The sequence below is a fragment of the Hyperolius riggenbachi genome, chromosome 10, assembly GCF_040937935.1.
Source record: "Hyperolius riggenbachi isolate aHypRig1 chromosome 10, aHypRig1.pri, whole genome shotgun sequence".
Taxonomy (NCBI): Eukaryota; Metazoa; Chordata; class Amphibia; order Anura; family Hyperoliidae; genus Hyperolius; species Hyperolius riggenbachi.
The window spans coordinates 30,315,126-30,336,422 of record NC_090655.1 but is presented as its reverse complement, the minus strand read 5'-3'; the positions used below and the strand labels follow the sequence as shown (position 1 = coordinate 30,336,422).

Sequence of the window (21,297 nt, the reverse complement as noted above, 5' to 3'; positions counted from 1 at the left end):
GAGGGCCAAATTTAATGGCTCTGATGGCCAGATTTGGCCCGCAGGCCACAATTTGACATGTATGTCTTAGACGCCTACAGGCCGAAGCCATTGTTCTCCTACTCATCCCACCTGATGCTCCTCATGTGCTGCACATTATCCCTCCTCCCCACTGTGTTGCAACAGAACATTTTGCTAGCCTACAAGCATCCTGGATTTTTAGTGATATCTGACCAATTCCCTTGTTCTCCAACTCACCCAACCCACTGGAGGCCACAGTTATGCACCTCTAATCAATTTAAAACCATCACATAACACATAAGGATGTGGTACTGTATATAAAATTTTGCCTTCTTAAAACAGAAGGTATTTGAAACCAGGAGTTAGTTCACCTGGTAACGACATTTTAAGTAACACTCCAGGACAGGTACACATTGAGACTTGGCTTCTCCCAGGAACAGGAAATATCCTTCAGCCTCTCTATAAATTCAAGATGGGCCAAGGGTCAGGCAGTATAATATAAAGGAACAGGAACAATATACTAAACATAACCCTATTATATTACATTTACATACATAACATGTATATCATGCAATATTTGATATATATGGGGGTGGGTACCCCCACCTGTCCTGGAGTGTTACTTAAAATGTCGTTACCAGGTGAGCTAACTCCTGGTTTTTCCAGTAACACTCCAGGACAGGTACACATTGAGATGATAAGCAAGAAATCACTCACTAACCTCAGGGTGGGCTAACTGCCTTTAACCACCCTGGCGTTCTGATTAAATCGCCAGGGTGGCTGCGGGAGGGTTTTTTTTTTAAATAAAAAAAAAACTATTTCATGCAGCCAACTGAAAGTTGGCTGCATGAAAGCCCACTAGAGGGCGATTCGGAGGCGTTCTTCCGATCGCCTCCGGCGGCCAGAAGTAACACGGAAGGCCGCAATAAGCGGCCTTCCGTGTTTCGCTTACCTCGTCGCCATGGCGACGAGCGGAGTGACGTCATGGACGTCAGCCGACGTCCTGACGTCAGCCGCCTCCGATCCAGCCCTTAGCGCTGGCCGGAACTGTTTGTTCCGGCTACGCTGGGCTCGGGCGGCTGGGGGGACCCTCTTTCGCCGCTGCACGCGGCGGATCGCCGCGCTGCAGCGGCAATCAGGCAGCACACGCGGCTGGCAAAGTGCCGGCTGCGTGTGCTGCTTTTTATTTCATTAAAATCGGCCCAGCAGGGCCTGAGCGGCAGCCTCTGGCGGTGTTGGACGAGCTGAGCTCGTCCAGACCGCTCAGCTGGTTAAGACAGTTCTTCCGAAATCTTGGTCGGTTTCCGTTATTCGGTCCAACCGATAGTGCCTCATGAAGGTTCCCAGATTCTTCCAGGTTGCCGCCTTGCAGATGTTCAACGGTGACGTACCTGCCCTGTAAGCCCACGTAGTTGCGGCTGCCCTGGTGGAATGGGCCTTTAAGTTATCTGGAGGCTCCTTACCCATAATGCTGTATGCTTGTATGATGCAATCCTTTATCCATTTAGCAATGGTCTTTGTGGATGCTTTTAATCCCTTGGATTTACTTGTATAATTATTATTATTATTATTTATTGTATTTATAAAGCGCCAACATATTACGCAGCGCTGGACAATAAATATATACAATGATACAAGGATGACATACATAGGGTTATACACATAGAACAAAGTTATACATACAAATTGTACAAAATACATGATCATGCAATATGGGCTGGTTAGGTAGGCCCAGTAATACAAGTACAGGCTGTCATAGGACAGGAGCACATGATCCTGTAGATTACACTAGGGAGTGGAGGACCCTGCCAGAGGCTTACAATCTAAAGGGAGGGGTGGAAACACTGGGGGGGGGGCTGTTAAATATTCAAGAGAGTTACTGTGTGGTAGGAGGTGGGTAGGCCATCATAAAGAGGTGGGTTTTGAGGGCTTGCTTGAATGTGTTGAAAGAGGGAGCAAGTCTGATGGGTGGTGGAAGGGCATTCCAGAGGGTGGGGGCAGCTCTTGAGAAATCCTGCAGGCGGGCATGGGAGTGTGAAATGCGCGGGGTGGTGAGGCGAAGGTCGTTGGAGGAACGGAGGGGGCGACCTGGTGTATACTTGTGAACAAGCTGCGAGATGTAGGTAGGGCATGTTTTGTGCACAGATTTATACGCCAGGCATAGAATCTTGAAACTTATCCTGAGACGGATAGGGAGCCAGTGCAGGGATTCACAAAGGGGAGATGTGGATGCAGAGCGGTGCGAAGAATGGATGAGTCTTGCAGCCGCGTTCATCACTGATTGAAGGGGGGCAGTGCGTTTCAGGGGGAGGCCAGAAAGGAGTGAGTTACAGTAATCAAGGCGGGAGATGATGAGGGCATGGATGAGCAGTTTGGTCATGTCCGGGGTTAAGAATGGGCGGATCTTGGAGATATTACGGAGGTGGAAATTGCAGGCTCTTGTGATGTTTTGGATGTGTGGGATGAAGGAGAGGTCAGAGTCCAAGGTGACACCCAGGCAGCGGGCCTGGGAGGTAGGGAGAATGGTTGTGTTGTCGATTGTGAGGTGGAAACCTGGGATGGGTGCAGCAGCATGGGGTGGAAGGATCAGGAGCTCAGTTTTGTCTAGGTTAAGCTTTAGGAACCTAGCTGACATCCAGGAGGAAATTGCTGAGAGACACGAGGAGACCTTGTTTATGGTGGTGGCTGAGAGATCGGGGGTATGGAGGTAAATCTGAGTGTCATCTGCATAAAGGTGGTAATTGAAGCCCAGGGAGGAGATAAGCTTGCCAATTGAGGAAGTGTATATGGAGAAAAGAAGGGGGCCTAGAACAGAGCCCTGGGGGACCCCAACTGAAAGGGGGGCAGGAGTTGAGGAGGAGCCATTGAAGGAAGTGGTGAAGGAGCGATTGGATAGGTAGGAGGAGATCCAGGCCAAGGCAAGCCCATGGATGCCCATGGACTGTAGTGATTGGAGGAGGAGGGAGTGGTCAACAGTGTCAAATGCTGCAGAGAGGTCAAGGAGGAGCAGGATGGAATAACTGCCTTTGGCCTTGGCAAGGGTAAGGTCGTTGACCACCTTGGCGAGGGCTGTTTCAGTTGAGTGCGCAGGTCGGAATCCAGACTGTAGGGGGTCAAGTAGGGCATTGGTGTTGATGTATTGGGTAATGCGCTGGTGGACTAGGCGTTCGAGGAGTTTAGAAGCATAGGGAAGGAGGGAGATTGGGCGGTAGTTTGAGGGTAGGGATGGGTCGAGTGAGGGTTTTTTCAGCAGGGGAAGCACAGTGGCCTGTTTGAATGCTTTGGGGAAGATGCCTGTGGAAAGGGAGAAATTGAACAAGGAGGTGAGGACTGGGGCCAGGTCAGAGAAGTGGGGACGAAGAGTATTCGCGGGTACCGGATCACAGGGAGAGGATGTGGGGGGGGGGGGGGGGGGGGGAAGCCACTAGCAGCAGGCTGACTTCATCAATGGTGGCAGGAGCAAAAGAGGCGAGGGGTGGATGAGACAAGGGAGCCGCTGGGAGGGAAGGCAAGGGGACAACCTGAGACGCATTGGTAAGGGAGGGATGGAGGAGGGAAATTTCATTGCGTATTGTTGCAATTTTAGTGGTGAAGTGGTTGGCAAGGTCATTGGCTGAGAGGGAGGAGCTGGGAGGGGGAGGAGTGGGGTTGAGGAGGGAATTGAAGGTAGCAAAAAGCTGTCGAGGGTTGGAAGCTTGGGTTACAATCAGTGCTGCAAAGTACCTTTGTTTAGCCTCGGAGAGGGCAGTGTGGAAGAGTAACAGTTTGGCCTTGTAATCTAGGAAGTCAGCATTGAGATGTGATTTCCTCCATTTCCGTTCGGCTGCTCGAGTTTCTTTCCTGAGGTTACGTGTGTGGGTGTTGTGCCAGGGTTGGGGGTTAGGGGGCTTGATAGGGCGGAAGATTGAGGGGGCAGCTTGATCTAAAGCAGATGAGAGGGCAAGGTTATATTGTGCAGCCGCTTCATTGGGGCATGTTAGGGTGGGTAGGTGGGAGGAGAGGGAGAGAAGGGGACTTGCTAGGACATTTGGGTTGAGATTACGTAGGTCTCTCTGCCATCGACCAGGCTGAGGGGTGGGAAGAGAAGTTGTTGGTGGGGAGATAGTGAAGGTGAGGAGGTGATGGTCAGAGATAGGGAAAGGTGCAATGTCCAGGTTGCTGAGGGAGGTGGACTTTGAGAATATGAGGTCAAGAGTATGACCAGCGCGGTGGGTGGTGGAATTTGTGTGCTGAGAGAGACCAAGGGATTTGGTGAGGGAGAGTAGCTGCTTGGCAGCAGTGGAGATAGGCTCATCGATAGGTAAGTTGAAATCACCCGAGTATGATGGTGGGGAGGTCAGATGACAGGATGTGGGGGAGCCAGGAGGCCAGGTTGTCCAGGAAGAGTGAAGTTGGAGCAGATGGGGGGTGATATAGGACCGCAATGATGGCTGGGAGAGGTTGGTACAGGCGGATTACATGGGCCTCGAAGGATGAGAAGTGCAGGGAAGGGGGCGGTGATAGGACCCGGAAGGTGCAGGGTGCGGAGAGAAGCAGACCCACTCCTCCTCCAGACCTGTTGTCAGGTCTGGGGGTGTGACTGAGATGCAGTCCCCCATAGGAGAGAGCAGCGGCTGCGGTACAGTCAGAGGGGGTGAGCCATGTCTCTGTGAGGGCGAGGAAGGTGAGGGATTGAGGGCTGGTGCACACCAAAACCCGCTAGCAGATCCGCAAAATGCTAGCAGATTTTTAAACGCTTATTTTTATTTTTATGAGGCGTTTTGCTAGCGTTTTGCGGATTGCTGCTGCGGTTTTCAGTATAGTAGATTTCATATATTGTTACAGTAAAGCTGTTACTGAACAGCTTCTGTAACAAAAACGCCTGCAAAACCGCTCTGAACAGGCGTTTTTCAGAGCGGTTTGCGTTTTTCCTATACTTAACATTGAAGCAGAAACGCATCCGAAATCCAAAAAATGCCTCACCCAGGCATTTTTCGTTTCTGCAAAACGACTGCCGCTCTGGTGTGCACCACCCCATTGAGATACATTGACCAAGCAGATCCGCAGCCGCAAGCGGATCTGAAAACGCCCAAAAAGCCGCTCGGTGTGCACCAGCCCTTAGAGAGGAAGAGCTCATGGATGGATGTGAGCTTGTTGCGGACAGATCTGGCATTCCATAGACCACAAAACAGAGGGAGAGAGTGCCTGGGGGTTGTATGGATGGGAATGAGATTATTATGGTGTGGTCTGCGGATGCAAGAGGAGTGTGGAGGGGCTGGAAGGGGGTTGGCTGGGAGTTTGGGGACCAGTGGGGGTCTAGGAATGGGTGGGTTGAGGATGGAGGGAGAAAGCACTGGGACCAGCTGGAGAAGCAGGTGGAGGAATAGCATGTGGTAGTGGTGGAGGGGTGGCAAAGGGTTGGTAGGAATATGGTGGGTGAAGTGTGGGTGAGCCAGAGAAAGGACTGGGGGGAAGGGGTGCATTACGTTGTGTGGAGAGGAGGCTGGCAGTGGTTTGGACAGAGGTAGATGTGTAGAGAACGGTGGAAGATGCATGGAGTAGGAGAGAGGAAGCAATGTGTGTGATGTTTGGATAGTGATCAGGAATGCAGGTGAGGCTAAAAGATTGAGGAAGTTACCTTGGTGTAATGCTGATTTCTGCTGAATTGCTGTTGAATTCTGGTAAATTCTGGTTAATTTCCACCCTTTGAAACGACCCTTAGAAGACGACCTTAGTTGACGAATAAAGCTTCCGATTTTCGGAACTCCTTCACTTTTTCTAGGTAGGCCATAAGATTTTCCCTAACATCTAACTTATGTTGCCTACTTTCCTTTCTGTTTTTGGATCCCTGCAAAAAGATGGTAATATCTCTTGTGTTCTGTGGAACATGTCTCCAACCTTCGGAAGGAATTCTGGGCTCGTTCTGAGAACAACCCGAGCATTGAAGAAGGAACAATATATAAAATAAAAGTTTTCCAATACTTCTGGTATATTAAACGAGTGTTCTCTTTTCTACTCTTTAATAGGGTATTCACTACTCTTAAAGACAATCCTTTACTTTCAAGGACTGCCCTTTCAGAAACCACACTAAGTTTCCATTTTTCTAAGTTTGTTACAGCCTGGCCTTCTACCTGTATCATATTCTTTGATATCGGTACTTCCCATGGTTGCTTCGCTAACATTGAAAGAAGAAGCGGATACCAAGCCCTCCTGGGCCAATTCGGGGCAATAAGAATCAGATGGCATTGTGATTTCATCAGCTTTTGAAGTACTAGGGGAATCAAATTTAATGGTGGGAAGGCATACAGTATATTCTGATTCCAATCCTGAGCCAGGGCATCGATTGCTAATGGATTGTCCATCATATTGAGGGAATAGAACTGTTCGCACTTCCTGTTGACTGTTTGCAAATAAGTCTATCTGTGGCTGTCCCCATCTGCTTACTATTGTCTGAAACAAGCTTTGATTGAGGGACCATTCTGTATTCGTGATCTGTACCCTGCTTAACTGATCCGCCAGAATATTTAATACTCCCTTCAAGTGTACCGCGGTCAGAGATAGTAACTCGTGTTCCGCTATATCCAGGATCTCCAGAGTTAGGAACAATAATCTCTTGGACCTGGTGCCCCCCTGGCGATTTAAATAAGAGACAACAGTTGCATTGTCCGACTGTACTTGAATGTGAGATGCCCTTAGAATATGTATTGTGCTGATCAGGGCCATCTTTACAGCCATCAATTCTCTGAAGTTCGATGAGTGTTCCGCCATCGATTGACTCCATACACCTTGTACCTGAAAGGTGTTTACATGTGCTCCCCATCCTGACAGACTCGCGTCCGTCGTTAGTATTTTTTGGACAGGCAGTGACCACAGTCTGCCCTGAGTGAGATTCTGTAGGATTTGCCACCATTCCAGACTGGCTTTTGTTTGGGAATCTACTATCACTTCTCTATCCAGTGTCTCTTGATGTTTGTCCCATTGGGCTAACATGCATGACTGTAACATTCTGGTATGTTTTAGCGCCCACTGGATCGCTGGTACTACTGAAGACAGTAGACCCAGAAGTTGCATTATCTGCCTGATTGTCACTGATTGGCATGCACAAAATTTTTCCACTTCGAATATAATCTTTTGTATTTTTTCTTGTGGGAGAAAAATTTTCTGTTTCACTGAGTCTATTATAAATCCCAGGAATAATATCCTCTGTGTTGGAGTAAGCTACGACTTTTCCTTGCTTATAATCCAGCCTGCATCTTGTAGGTGTACTAGTACAGTTTGTTTGTGTTCCTCTAGTTCTTGTAATGTTCTTGCTAGAACTAGTAGGTCGTCTAAGTAAGGAACTACAATAATTCCTTCCTTGTGTATTGCTGCGATTAGTTCTCCCATCACTTTTGTAAAAATTCTTGGGGCAGATGTTATGCCAAAAGGGAGGCAGCGAAACTGGAAAGGACGAACCTCTTTTTCCATCTGTACTGCAAACCTTAGGAACTTGTGAGTTTAGTTCTATTGGAATGTGCCAGTAAGCGTCTTGCAGATCTACACTTGCCATAAAGCCATTTGGTATCAGTAGATTTTTTATGGAATAAATGGATTCCATACGAAATTTTTCGTATCTTATGTAAGGATTTATTGGTTTTAAATTCAAATTATTCTGTATTTTCCCGACTGTTTCTGAACCAGAAATACTTTTGAGTAGAAGCCTTCGCCTCTTTGCATTACCGGAACTACTGATACCACCTGCCTTTGTAGCATATCTGTGATGATCTCTTTCAATGCCTCTTGATGTTGAGGCAATATTAATTTCTTGGTTACTACAAACTTTTTTGGAGGTCTGGTGTTGAAAGCTATATGATAACCTCTCTTTATTAGATCTATGATAAACGGGCTTTTTGTTATTAGTTTCCAAATAGCCCAACCTTCCTCCCACTTTTAAACTGTCATTGTTTATTTTGTGTGGATGGAGTCTTAAAACTTGGTCCCGTCCTCTTTTGATCTTTATTGAAGGACCAGGTTCTTCTTTTATTTTGATTTTCAGGTCTGTCTGTCTGCCTGTTTTGACGAAAAAAACCTTTTCCCCGTTTTAAATTGTCTCTTTTTTGGAAATTATTTTTTCTTATTGGCTGTTCTCTCAAGAACTTCATCCAATTCAGGCCCAAAGAGAGTGTCTCCTACTACAGGAATGGCACAAACTCTATTCTTTGAAGCCATGCCAGGTCTTAATCCACAGATTCCTTCTGGCTACATTAGAAATGCCTGCTGCTTTAGCAGTTAGCCTTATGGATTCTGATGCTGCATCAATTATATAGGCAATTGCCTTATGCATCACAGTCATCGAATTAATGATCTGGTCTTTAGGTGTACCCTTATTGATATTATCTTCTAATTGTTGCATCCATAGCGCGAGCATCCTTGCTACGCAGGTTGTTGCGGCTGAGGGCCTAAAGTTGGCACAAATAGCAGGCCACAACCTTTTTAATGCGTATTCAATTTTCTTATCTGATTGATCTTTTAAGTGACCAAGATCTTCGAATGCCAGTTCGTCATCTTTATTAACTTGTGAAAAGGCCGAGTCTAGCTTAGGGCTCTTATCCCACATTTTACAGTCCTCCTCTGAAAAGGGAAAACGTCTTTTAAAACCCCTGGACATGAATAGTTTTTTATCTGGGTTCTTCCATTGGCCTGAAATACAAACGAGTTAATAAGTGAACCATTGTTGCATAGCCACAGCCTATGCTTGTAATGCACCATGTTTGACATATAGGCTCCATGCAGCCAAAAAACTTTTCATGCTGCACGCGGTTTAATGCTCCCACAGGAGACACCACCGCTGCCCGGGTCCCAGCAGAGCAATTTTACCTTTCCTGGCTCCTGCTCTATCTCCGACATCTTTCCGAGCTGCGAGACGCCGAGATTCTGACAAACTGGGACTCCGGGCGGCCGCACCTCTTCACCCAGCGATGCGGAAGTGACGTCACGCGACCCGGAAGTACTCTCCGAGGTCGCGGCCGGAAGACTTTCGCCTTACGCCTCCGCCATGCGCATCATCCGGACGCCAGCTTCCCTGCTGTTGCCTCCGCGTGGTGCGTCTTCTGCGCGGCCCTCCCTGAAGCGCTGCCTTTCCTACCTCCAGGCCAACCAACAGGGCAAGAAATCCGGACTAAGAGCTGCAACCAAACCGGCAAACCCACAGGTAACTCCCAGCTCCAGCAGATCCTCTGTATGTAGCAGGATCCGCTCTGTGCCAACACCTTCCCTAGCCACCCAGGCTCTCCGGGACAGCGAGCACATAGAGAGATCTGGTTCCTGGACCAGGAAATATCCAATACTGCCTGACCCTTGGTCCATCTTGAATTTATAGAGAGGCTGAAGGATATTTCCTGTTCCTGGGAGGAGCCAAGTCTCAATGTGTACCTGTCCTGGAGTGTTACTGGAAAAGTAATTCATTTAAGTGCGCAAGTGTGGTTTCCCATGATGCAGCATTCTCAAATATGCAAATGGTGTAAACTTTCATCCCTGGCCACAGTTCACACACACAAGTCAGATTATACTGCACTCATAAGCCTATAAAAACTCTACAAAGTCCATCAGCTACAACCTAAAACAACTGAAGGCCTCTTTCAAATGGACGGCTGAACTGCGCGCTTGAGGAGCAGTTCAGCTCTCCGTCTGCTGGCCACGAGTGTCATTTTGGTGAAACTTAACTGCAGCTGAATGTCAGTGTCTGTAACACCATGTGTGCCAGTGGCATCACCCTGCGGCAGAAAACTGAGAAGCTATGTCCGAGCACAGCCGCTCCATGGTAGGCGCCTGTCCACCACCCATGTTGCACCCGGCCATGAGAGCAACTACAGAATGAGAGTTCACTGCCTTCAGCTGCCCGTCTCAAAGATCCCAAAAAGTAAAGTAAATAAACACTGGCAACAGATGTGTCAAAGGGTGGGCTATATTAAGCAGAAAGTGAACATTTAGTTCTTGAAGGTGAGGTGTTGGAAGCTGGAAAAAAGGCCGAGCATAATGATCTAAGCAACAATGTGATAGACACCCAGGGCTGTAGAGTCAGTACAAAAATCATCCGACCCGCAACTCCAAGTATTACTGACTCTCCGACTCCTTAGACTCATGCTTTCACCAGGGCTATGGAGTAGATACAAAAATCATCCAACTCCTCGCTTTATGAAACCACCGACTCCAGGTACCAAAAAATTGCTCCGACTCCACAAGTGTTTAGTAAATGAAGTGCTCTCGGTAAGCATCTACAAAAAAAGGGGTCCAAGGAAGAATAACCAGTGCCCCACTGGCAGGCTCATAGATGTGCATGAGGAACGAAGGCTAGCTCGTCTAATACAATTCCATAGAAGATGTACTGTAGCACAAACTGCTGTATGAAAATGCGCCCAGAAAATGTACTCACTCGTGCTGAAATGAAATTTTGTACTGGCACAGCTGACGCGAGCTCCAGCGATAGGACGTTGGACGGAACGGGAAACTGGAGCAGCTGCAGCACGGAGTATCTGTGAAAAGATTATTACAGTAAATTATTCCTATATTTTGTCTACAGTTACTAAAGCTAGGTACACACGAGATAAAAGTTTGTGGAAAATGAAAAAGTTTAAAGACCAATTTTACCACCTTCCATGTAGTATGAGAGCATAACTACACAGTCTTTTCCAGTGATGGCTAACCTTGGCACTCCAGCTGTGGTAGAACTACAAGTCCCATGAGGCACTGCAATACCCTGACAGCTCTAAGCATAACTTGGGGAGGCAGAGGCATGATGGGATTTGTAGTTTTGTCACAGCTGGAGTGCCAAGGTTAGCCATCACTTCTATTAAGCTGAGTAATATACCCATCAGATAAAAATCTTTGCAAACTGAGGAATTTGTCGCATAGGATTGTCTGGGAGGTTTGAAGGACTGATCTTTGGTCGGTAGCGGCGTCCCTTCCTGACAGTGGGTTAAGCATGGAGGTCACGCAACGTACATGGTGGTGCGAATGACACTTCTAGCGATCATGGTACTTTGCGCAGTGTCGTCAGGGATCTTAAAGATCCTTTCTACGTGACAGTCTCGTCAGCGCGCGACACTAACCAACGTTCACAATCGTGTGCCTGTACCCACCTCACGGCACCGTGTAAAAATCGCCGGTCATCGGAAGGGGTGGGGGGAACAAAACAGAACCAAAAAAATAAAGATCGATAGGTGGGTGCATAGCTTAACAGTCATCTGCAGATCAGATCCACCAGGATGAATCTGAAAGACACAGATAAATATCTTTCATCTGACTCTTTTGTAAACTTTTTGCCTGGGACTATCTTGGACTGCTCAGAAGTGCAGCCCGCTTCCCGCCACAGATCCACTACAGAGTGGCATGTGTGAATGGCTCCTATATATAAAATAGGAGCTGTTTCTTGTCAGTTTTGCAATAAGTGAAGTATGCACACACACACAAAAAAAAAAGTTGGTTCGCAATTCAGTTGGGAACAGAGCCTAATGCCTGGTGCACAATATGCAATTTTCCATCAGATTTCATGTCGAATTGATAATTTCCAATAGGTCCGATCTGATTTCTGACCGATCTTCAAATAACTTTTCTACAAAATCGATCAGGAAAAACCATTGGAAATCATAACAGATCTGTCAAAATGTATCCATTCAACCCAAAATCTGATGGGAAATTGCATGGTGTGTACCTGGCATAATGATAGGTATACACCATGCAATTTTCTGACAGATTTACGGTCAGATCGATTATTTCCGACAAGTCTGATCTGATATCCGATCAATTTTTCAAATGATTCTTCATAGAAGTGATCGAAAAATCAATAGGAAATCAGATCGGATATAATAGATTTGAGAGTAAATATCAGATTGATTTTCTGTCAGATCATGTCATGTGTACCTAGCACAAGCCTTCTATGGAAATCTGCAGTCCTCCCAAACAAATTACTTCATAGTGAGCTACTTTCACAGACACATCGGGGGAACAACAAAGCAAGGTCTTTTGTGTACTTGCTAAAATCTATACAGACAAGGGAAGTTGTGCAAGAGGTCCAGAGAACGGGATCAAGGTCTGGACATGTTAACTCATAATCTAAAGGGGGGAGAGGACTTTGCCAAGAGCAGAGGAGGCACATATCGGTTACAGGGAGTAGAAATAGCTCTTACCAGCCCACTGCAATTTATATCAACCCAGACAACGCCATCATAACTACATTAGGCTATCCTGGGTATAACACGGCTATAAAATATATACAGTGCTGAATTACTGTTTCACATTTCTGGAGTGATGGCACATTTCTGCAGTGCAAAAAGCTATCTACACACAATTGCTGTTACCAGAAACAGTCTTTAGGCCATGTTCATAGTGAAAGCAGTGCCACACGTTACCAGCACATTGCGTTGCATACAGCAAAGCCTTCAGTCAATGAAAAGTATGCTTCACCGTACCGGTTAACACAAGGCTTTACAGCAACGTTCCCATAGAGAACCGTTGTACCACAACACACGTGCCACACTGATTGTCGCCATATTTAGTGCATTACCATGCATCAAGCCGCATTACAAAGCGGACGTTAGGCCACACTGCAATGCACCATTATGAACGTGGCCTTAAAGTGCACCAGAGGAGAAAGGGAACATCATTATATAGACCTGTAAAGTGCCAATCATACAAATAATTAAGCTATGTTCCTTTCTCTGCCTTAATTGACATTCAGGTATGCAAGTGATCGTTTCTCCTCAACAGGGAACCCAGTCCACTATAGCCTAACCCTCAATGATAAGGAACTACTGTTATAAAACTCATGCCTGGCAGTAGAACAGCTTTTGAGTGCATGGAATAGATCTAAAAAGTCAATAGTTCATATATTTTAGCTATGGGACACGGAAACCTGTCAATGAATAGAGACAATAGAAAATGAAGGCCTGGGAACCACTAGCAGTGCTGTTATAAGCTTTTGTGATGTGCAAAGCTGAACTGAGAGGGATATTGTGGCCGACATTTCCTTTGAAAAAATGCACATTGCCTGGATGCCTCTGATACTTTTATCCACAGACTGTGAACAAGCATGCAGACCAAGTGTTTCTGAATGAAGTCTGGCTGGATCCCTCTCAGTTCAGGTGTCCTTTAAAGGGAACTCGAGGTAAAAGGGATATGGAGGCTGCCATAATTCTTTCCTTTTAAACAATACCAGTTGCTAGGCAGGCCTGCTGATCCTGTGTCTCTTATACTTATAGCCCCTGAACAAGCATCCAGCAGATCCGGTAACTCTGATTCAAGTTTTACTGGATCAGCCATAGGCTTCATCACTTATGCTGGGAAAACACGAGATTTTTCAGCATATTTACTGTCCGATCGTTTTTCTAATCGATTTCCATTCACTTCTGTGATAAATCGATCAGAAAACCGTTCAAAAATAAGATCGGACCTGTCGGAAATGATCTATCGAACCATCTATCTTCCAAAAAAATCTCACGGTGTATTCCCAGCATTAGACATTACTTTTTCCAGAAGATCAACAGGGCTGCCAGGCAACTGGCAATGTTTATAAGGAAATAAATATAACAGCCTCCATATCCCTTCTCACCTTGGGTTCCCTTTAAGTTTTTAAACATAAAATAAGACTGCGGGATATCTTAAAACAAAAAACAAACAAAAAGCCATTTTTTGAGTAGGACGATAAGATTATCATCAATTTCTTTTCACCCTCGGTTCACGTTAAAGAGTGTTTTGTACACTGTTCATAAAAATTTTTTTCATTTTTTTTTCTATTTATATTATTAGGGTAAACTTCACCCACACTACTCTGCCATTCACAACACTGTGCTGTAGAGAGAGCTGTGATTGGAGATCTGCACCCTATGAGGTTTCCGGCTGCAGCTCGACTAGCACCGCAAGTGTTGTATGCAAATATATGTAACTTGAAAATGGACCGGTTGGGTTAAATAGATTGGTCCATTTTCATGCTGCATGAATTTGCCTACAAAATTTACATAATCCTGCAGAAACTCAGAATGAATTCCACCTCATTGACCGTCCCTAGCGTAGAGGAAGAAACTCCAGTAATCCTCTGACTGTATTCTGTAGAGAGGTATTTTCGGTACTTATCCGTTAGCCGGGCGCATCCGGCAGGTGGCGCTAATTACTATTCCCCCTCCAGGCTGCCGTGGATAGTAGGGAAAGATGTAACTCTGGTGGAGTTTTGTCGCCACCTGCCGGATGCGCCCGGCTAACGGATAAGTACCGTATTTTCTATGGTATCCCCCACTAGAATATACACATCAAATATAATGTATCCTCTCACCACACTGCGTAAAGTTTTATGGTAACCCCCCCCCCCCCCCCAGACTACATGCATTGATTTAACCTTTTGGGGACCGCCTATAGTAAATCCTACGCCGCACTTGTGGCTGTCCAAGTCTGATGTGGCGTAGGATTTACGCCACCTGTCATTTCCACGAAAGATGATGGCGCTATACAAATCAATAATTTATGCTCCCAACGCGATCGTGCGCACCCAGGAGGGGAGATTAAGCTGTCATTTGACATTGATCTGACATCTCCCCTCAGTAATCAGGAGCCAATTGCGATGGTTCCTGATCACTACAATCGCCGGCGGATGGTAGTGATCACTATTACAGCACCGGCGGTAGGAGGGGGAAGAAGAGGATCCACTCACTTTCCTGACATTCCCCCAGCGATCATCGCTCCCCTCCGCTCTGGCTGGCATGCCCACTAACTGTGACGTAAGTGTTGGGTCCCGGCTTGATGACGTCATCAAGCTGCAACCCAGAACTTAACAGCAGTGTGATCCTGGATGCTGGCTATAGCTGTTCATCCCTGGAGCCTGGGAGGTAAATGAAGGCTGCTGGCATTTCAGGGACACCAGGCAATACTGGGGGATCTGGCTGCCTGACCCCCCCCATGTAAAATGGCCTGGTCCTTAAAGGAGAACTGTAATAAGAGGTATGTGGAGGGTGCCATGTTTATTTCCTTTTAAAGGGAAGGTTTAGGGACTATTAAAAAAAAAAAATCCACATCCACTTACCTGGGGCTTTCTCCTGCCCGTGGCAGGCAGGAGCTGCCCTCGGTGCCGATCCACAGGCTTCCGGTGGTCTCCGGTAGCGCGCCCGACCTGGCCAGGTCTGGCTTATTCTGCGCTCCAATCTGCGTCTCACTGGTGCGCGCTGACGTCATCGGACATCCTCCGGGCTGTAGTGAGCCTGCGCAGTACAGCTCGGAGGACGTCCGATGACGTCAGCGCGCACCAGTGAGACGCAGATTGGAGCGCAGAAGCCCGACCTGGACGCCGGCCTGGCCGGGCGTGCCACCGGGAGCGGCGCCGAGGGCACCTCCTGCCTGCCACGGGCTGGAGGAAGCCCCAGGTAAGTGGATGTGGATTTTTTTTTTTTATAGTCCCTGAACCTTCCCTTTAAGCAATACCAGTTGCCTAGCTATCCTGCTGATCCTCTGCTTCTAATACTTTTAGCCCTAGACCCTGAACAAGCATGCAGCAGATCAGGTGTTTCTGACATTGTCAAATCTGACAAGATTAGCTGCAAGCTTGTTTCTGGTGTGATTCACACTCCTGCAGGCAAATAGCTCAGCAAGGCTGCCAGGCAACTGGTATTGCTTAAAGAGACTCTGAAGCGAGAATAAATCTCGCTTCAGAGCTCATAGTTAGCAGGGGCATGTGTGCCCCTGCTAAACCGCCGCTATCGCGCCGCTAAACGGGGGTCCCTTCACCCCCAAACCCACCCCCGCAATCCTTGGTCGTCTTTTAGTCGCAGATTTATTGCTTCCTGGAGGCAGGGCTAACGGCTGCAGCCCTGCCTCCAGTCGCATCTATCAGCGGCGCATCGCCGCCTCTCCCCCGCCCCTCTCAGTGAAGGAAGACTGAGAGGGGAGGGGGAGAGGCGGAGATACGCACTGACAGACACGTGTGGGGCAGGGCTGCGGCGGATAGCCCTGCCCCAACCAGGAAGCACTCCCCGGCTGTACGGAGGAGATTTGGGGGTATCAGGGACCCCCGTTAAGCCGCGGGATAGCAGCGTTTTAGCAGGGGCACACATGCCCCTGCTATCTATGAGGTCTGAAGCGAGATTTATTCTCGCTTCACTCTCTTTAAAAAGAAATCAATTAAGCAGCCTCAGGCAGCCGGTCCCCAAAGGTTTAATCTAACCTGTCACTACACTGCACAGAGTGGTATGGTTTATGGTAATCCACGAACATACAGTTATATAATCTAACCTCTCACTGCACAGAGTGGTATGGTTTATGGTAATCCACTAGAACATATAGTTATATAATTTAAAGGGAACAAGAGATGGTGATATGAAAAAGAAGTTATACATACCTGGGGCTTCCTCCAGCCCCATACGCACTGATCGATCCCACGCCGCCATCCAGCGCTGCCCACAACTACGAGAACGGGCTCTCGTCGCTGACATCATCAGAGCCAGGCTACGCAGAAGTGCACCCTCTACGTATCTCTCCATACACTCCTGCAGAGATACGCAAAGAGCGCACCTCTGCTACGCTTAGACTGGCTCCGACTGACGGAACAGCGGGGAGCCGGTTCTCGTAGCTGCGGGCAGCGCTGGATGAGCCCCAGGTATGTATAACTTATTTTTCTTCTTCAGCTATGGTTCCCTTTAACGTCTCACTACACTGTGCAGAGTGGTATTGTTCATGGTACACCCCAAACAGATGAGCAGTGGTATATTATTATTATTCTTTATTGTATTTATTAAGCGCCAACATAGTACGCAGCGCTGGACATTAATTTAGGTTACAGACAATATTTAGGGGTGACAAACAGCAATATGACAATACAGGAATACAAGAAAACCAGATCACACAGTACAGTATGAATACCAGGTAATGCTTAGTCAGTCACTGGAGGGGAGCATGGAGATTAGGCAAGTTAGGTTCACTCAAATGCATAGCATGGGTGCGCAGTAATGGAGGTGCATGATCAGGTAGGACACAAAAGGAGGAGGACCCTGCCCAAAGGCTTACAATATAGGATATGATCTTTCACTACACTGTGTAGAGTATTACATAAGCTGGGATAGTTCTGCACTATACCACATGTAGCAGTTTGCACTGATATAACCTATTTTGCATGATATACTGACTGTATGCAGTATTATTATCCTAGTTTATCCTCCACTACAAAATACAATACATACAGGAGCAGACTTGCAGATCTAAACTCTGATTGGTCCGTCTGGCTCTCCACGTGTTTTATCAGCTCTATTCCGAATTCTCCTTAATTTATATGATGTTACATCTGCCATCCCGTGTGGATGAGGATGTTGTACATAGATGAGGAACGCTGCAATGAGTTCTGTAGCGCGTGCACTCACCCGAGCACCAAGTAACCTTCCCCAGGACGCCGCCATCTTCACGCACACACTGTGACGCGCAGATCCTTGCGCGCGCCCGCCGAGCGGGCCAATGAGATGAGAGGGGGCGTGGCCTACGCTCAGTCAGTCCTCGGGAATTCCACACGGAGGGCGGATCGGAGGAGGATCGGAGGCGGCAGAAGCTGGTGGGCGGGACTGCATCTGACAGAAGATGAGCAGTCAGTGTGAGTAGCTGATTTCTGTTTTCTGAGGATTACCAGGTGATATATCTGACCGTACTGCCTATAAACCTGCGCTGCCCCGCATGCGCAGTAGGAGCCTGCTCGGCTACATTTCCTGCCGCGATGAACACCTCAGATATCTCTGCTTCCAATCCTATTACGCTCCCCAAATTTTCAGGGTAGGGAGGGGATTCCCCGGACTACTTCTATGCCAAATTGCAGCCCCGCTGGTTCCCGAGATAGATTACAGAAACCTTTCCTTATGCCTCCATGGCAGCACATTGGGTAGTGGCCCCGCCCCTCTACCCCATTGGACCAGTGAATATTCAAATAGAAAGAAAGAGGTGGTGCTCGCTGTCTTTTTTCTCCAGTCCTCACCTCATATGGACCTACCTGCGTTTGCTGCAGAAGCTTTTTATTTTATCACCTACCTGACTGTATCCTGCAGTCGCCACACAGCATGCCTCCCTGTGTGAAGGTCCCCTTTATACAGCCTATAAATTGGGCTAATTGGGGCGTCCCCTATTCTGGTGGTCTTAGGGGGACATCTACATTATAGCACTTGGGCTACAAACTATCTTTAGTTTGTCATAAATGCACATAATCATCACTAAATGTGGATGCATTTCACTTGCCTGAAAAGACTCTAAATGAGTCTGGTTTGCTGCTGGGTGTCCGTTTTTTTCTTTTCTTTTCCTCCCCCGCTGTCTCTAAAGCTCCAGCTGGTTACTTCCTTAACCAGGGAGCGCGCTGACGTCGGAGGGAGGGCTCGCTGTCGCTTGGTGGGCGGGGCTTAGTCCGGAGATGCGGAGTATGACGCTCCTGCCCGCTCCATGAGAAGTTTTTGCGTCCCAGCGTGGTTCCGCACACTTCCGCTTCCGCCCCCAGGTCCTGTAGACGGAAGTCAGTCTATTTAAACAGTCACAGCGGCGGTTTTTCTCGCCGCTACACATCAGATGCCATACCTGCCGTTGGTTTCTCCTGGCATCCAGAGTGTTGGCTCACCCAACCCTTTACTCCACGCTTTCTAAGCTGCATCTAATAGTAAGTCTGTTAATATATTTTACAAAGTTATGGATTTATTTATTCACATACTGCTGCCTTTTCTGTCAATTTTTTTTCTTAAAGCCATATTCCTAGATATCGTCGTCTTGCTATACCTGTCTCTTCTCTGTTTCTTTCTCAGCTACCGTTGGTCGGCTGCCTCTATGGACACCCATGCGCACAAGACAGACCGCCAAAACATTGATAGGTAGGTGATCATTCAGGTAAGTTTTACTTCTACCTGGGAGTGCTTTAAAAGACCCTATAGTCATAATATGACTATGTCTTACAGCCGCAGAAAACGCCACCGGAACCAGGATCATCGTGACCAATCAAAAAAGAAGAAATCCTCCAGAAAGAGATCTCCTTCTCATCATCAATCCTCACGGAGGCATCGTTCCAGAAGCCGGTCACCGACACGCCAAAAGTCAACTAAGCATCGATCCACTCATAAGAGAGGAAGATCAGGGAATAGGAACCCTTCACCTCAGTTCACACAACACCAGCCTGGGTGCTGGGCATGCGGCGATCAAGTATTACAGGGAAAGCTTGTCTGCGCCACATGTTTTGCCGAAATGCCATCGGAACAGGAGCAAACATCATTAGATGTATCAGGACTAATTAAAAAGGCCGTCCAGGAGTCCATGGACTCTTATATAGCGAACCTGCCTGTGCCGGCGACTTCAAGTGATTTCCCACAACAAAATATGTCATCACCCCCTCAGGACACTCTAATGGAGGAAGTTCATACTGGATTCGATTTCTCCCTTGTTCAGCCGTATGTCTCGGCCGTCAGGGAAGCTATTGAATGGGAGTCGGACGAGGACCTCGACACAGAAGATGTCAAAAGCAGAAAGAAAAAGAGATATTATAAACAGGATAACAAGGAGAAAGTAACCTTTCCATACATGACGGAGGTAGACGAAGTAATGAAAGAGGAATGGAAAAAACTAGAAAAGAAACCGCCGCTGCTGAATAGACTTCAAAAATTGTATCCCTTAAAGGAAAACGAGTGCAAATCTCTGGACAATTCCCCTGTCACCGATGCATCGGTAATCCGATTAGCCAAGCATATGACACTCCCCTTGGAAGATGCGATTTCCTTCAGAGATGTTCTTTTACGAAAAACAGATATGGACTTAAAAAAAGCCTATATCGCGTCAGGTGGAGCATGCAGGCCTGCCATCGCTCTGGCATCGGTTGGGAAAGCCATTAGAACATGGTCCGAAAACTTAGAAGACGCAATCAAGGCGGGAGACACAGAAAAAATCGCTTCAATTCTGGAAGATTTAAAAGTATCAGGGGACTTTGTAGGGGAAGCGGCGTTTGACGTAATAAGATCCTCATCCCGATCCATGCTGCATTCAGTAACGGCAAAACGTGCACTATGGCTAAAGTCTTGGTCGGCAGACACTAATTCACGTCTTGCATGGTGCAAGATTCCTTTTGATGGATCAGCACTATTCGGGGAAAAAATGGACTCAGCAATTAGTAGAGTCAGAGGAGGAAAATCGGGTCTAATCCCGCAGGACAGACGTCCAACGAAACCGAATACCTCTTTTCCCCAACAACAACAAAGCAGATACAGAAATGCAAAAACATATCGGCCTGGAAAAAATTACAAGCGTAACTGGCAGAATACTCAATCTTCAGGAAACAGAAGTGTGAAACAGAGGACGACAGACAACCCTAGCACACAGAAAAAGTCTTTTTGATGGTACGCCTGCCCAAGATGTTCCTGTGGGTGCCAGACTAAAAACCTTCAGCACTATCTGGAAATCCAAAATCAGCTCCCGCTGGGTAGTCAAGACCATTTCAAGGGGGCATTCTTGGGCATTCAACAAGACGCCAAAGAACAGTTTTACTCCAACGAGAATTCCTCACTCTGTAGAGAAGAGGAACATCTTGTACTCCTATCTGGGAGAGCTGATCCAGAAACGGGCAATATTAACGGTTCCTTCACATCAAAGAGGATCAGGGTTCTATTCCCCGATGTTTCTAGTGAGAAAGAAATCAGGGAAGCTCCGTCCAGTTCTCGACCTGAAGAGGTTAAACCGTTTTATTCGTTTGGACAGTTTCAAAATGGAATCTCTGCAATCAATCAGTCAAGCAGTCACATTAAAAGATTGGCTAATTTCAGTAGATCTAGAAGACGCCTACTTCCATATTCCCATCCAGAAGAACATGCAACAATTTCTCAGATTCAGCATAGAGAACAAACACTACCAATTTACATGTCTGCCCTTCGGGATATCGACTGCACCACGGACATTTACCAAAGTACTAGTTGCAATCGTAGCTCTTCTAAGAACACAAGGTCTACGTCTTTACCATTACCTCGACGACTTACTACTGATAGCAAACAACAAGCCCCTCCTACTGCAACACAGGGAGATTCTACTTCAGACGTTGAGGGAGTTTGGTTGGCTGATCAACGACTCGAAAAGCCATTTAGAGCCGACACAGGACTTGATCTATCTTGGAGCTCGTTTTCAGACCTTGAAAAATGCAATATCAATACCTCCGGAGAAGATACCGATCATTCAGAACAGAGTATTCGACATGGTTCACACATCTTCCTGTACAGCCCGGAAGTGCCTGAGGATAATAGGAACCTTATCAGCAACGATACCGATGCTACCCTTGGCTCACTATCATACACGAACTTTTCAGATAGGTTTTCT

General features: G+C 47.1%; 1 protein-coding gene across 1 annotated transcript in view; it reads right to left on the bottom strand.

Moving 5' to 3' along the window:
* PRDX3 (peroxiredoxin 3) overlaps positions 1 to 17,451 on the bottom strand; it is a 32,354-nt gene extending 14,903 nt beyond the window's left edge. The window contains exons 1-2 of the mRNA XM_068258029.1: positions 17,349 to 17,451; positions 10,391 to 10,490 (exon numbers count right to left, since the gene is read on the bottom strand). Of these exons, the coding sequence (XP_068114130.1) occupies positions 10,391 to 10,490; positions 17,349 to 17,384 (136 nt within the window). The 5' untranslated portion in view covers positions 17,385 to 17,451. The remainder of the gene's footprint in view (positions 1 to 10,390; positions 10,491 to 17,348) is intronic.
* Positions 17,452 to 21,297: the final 3,846 nt, after the last annotated feature.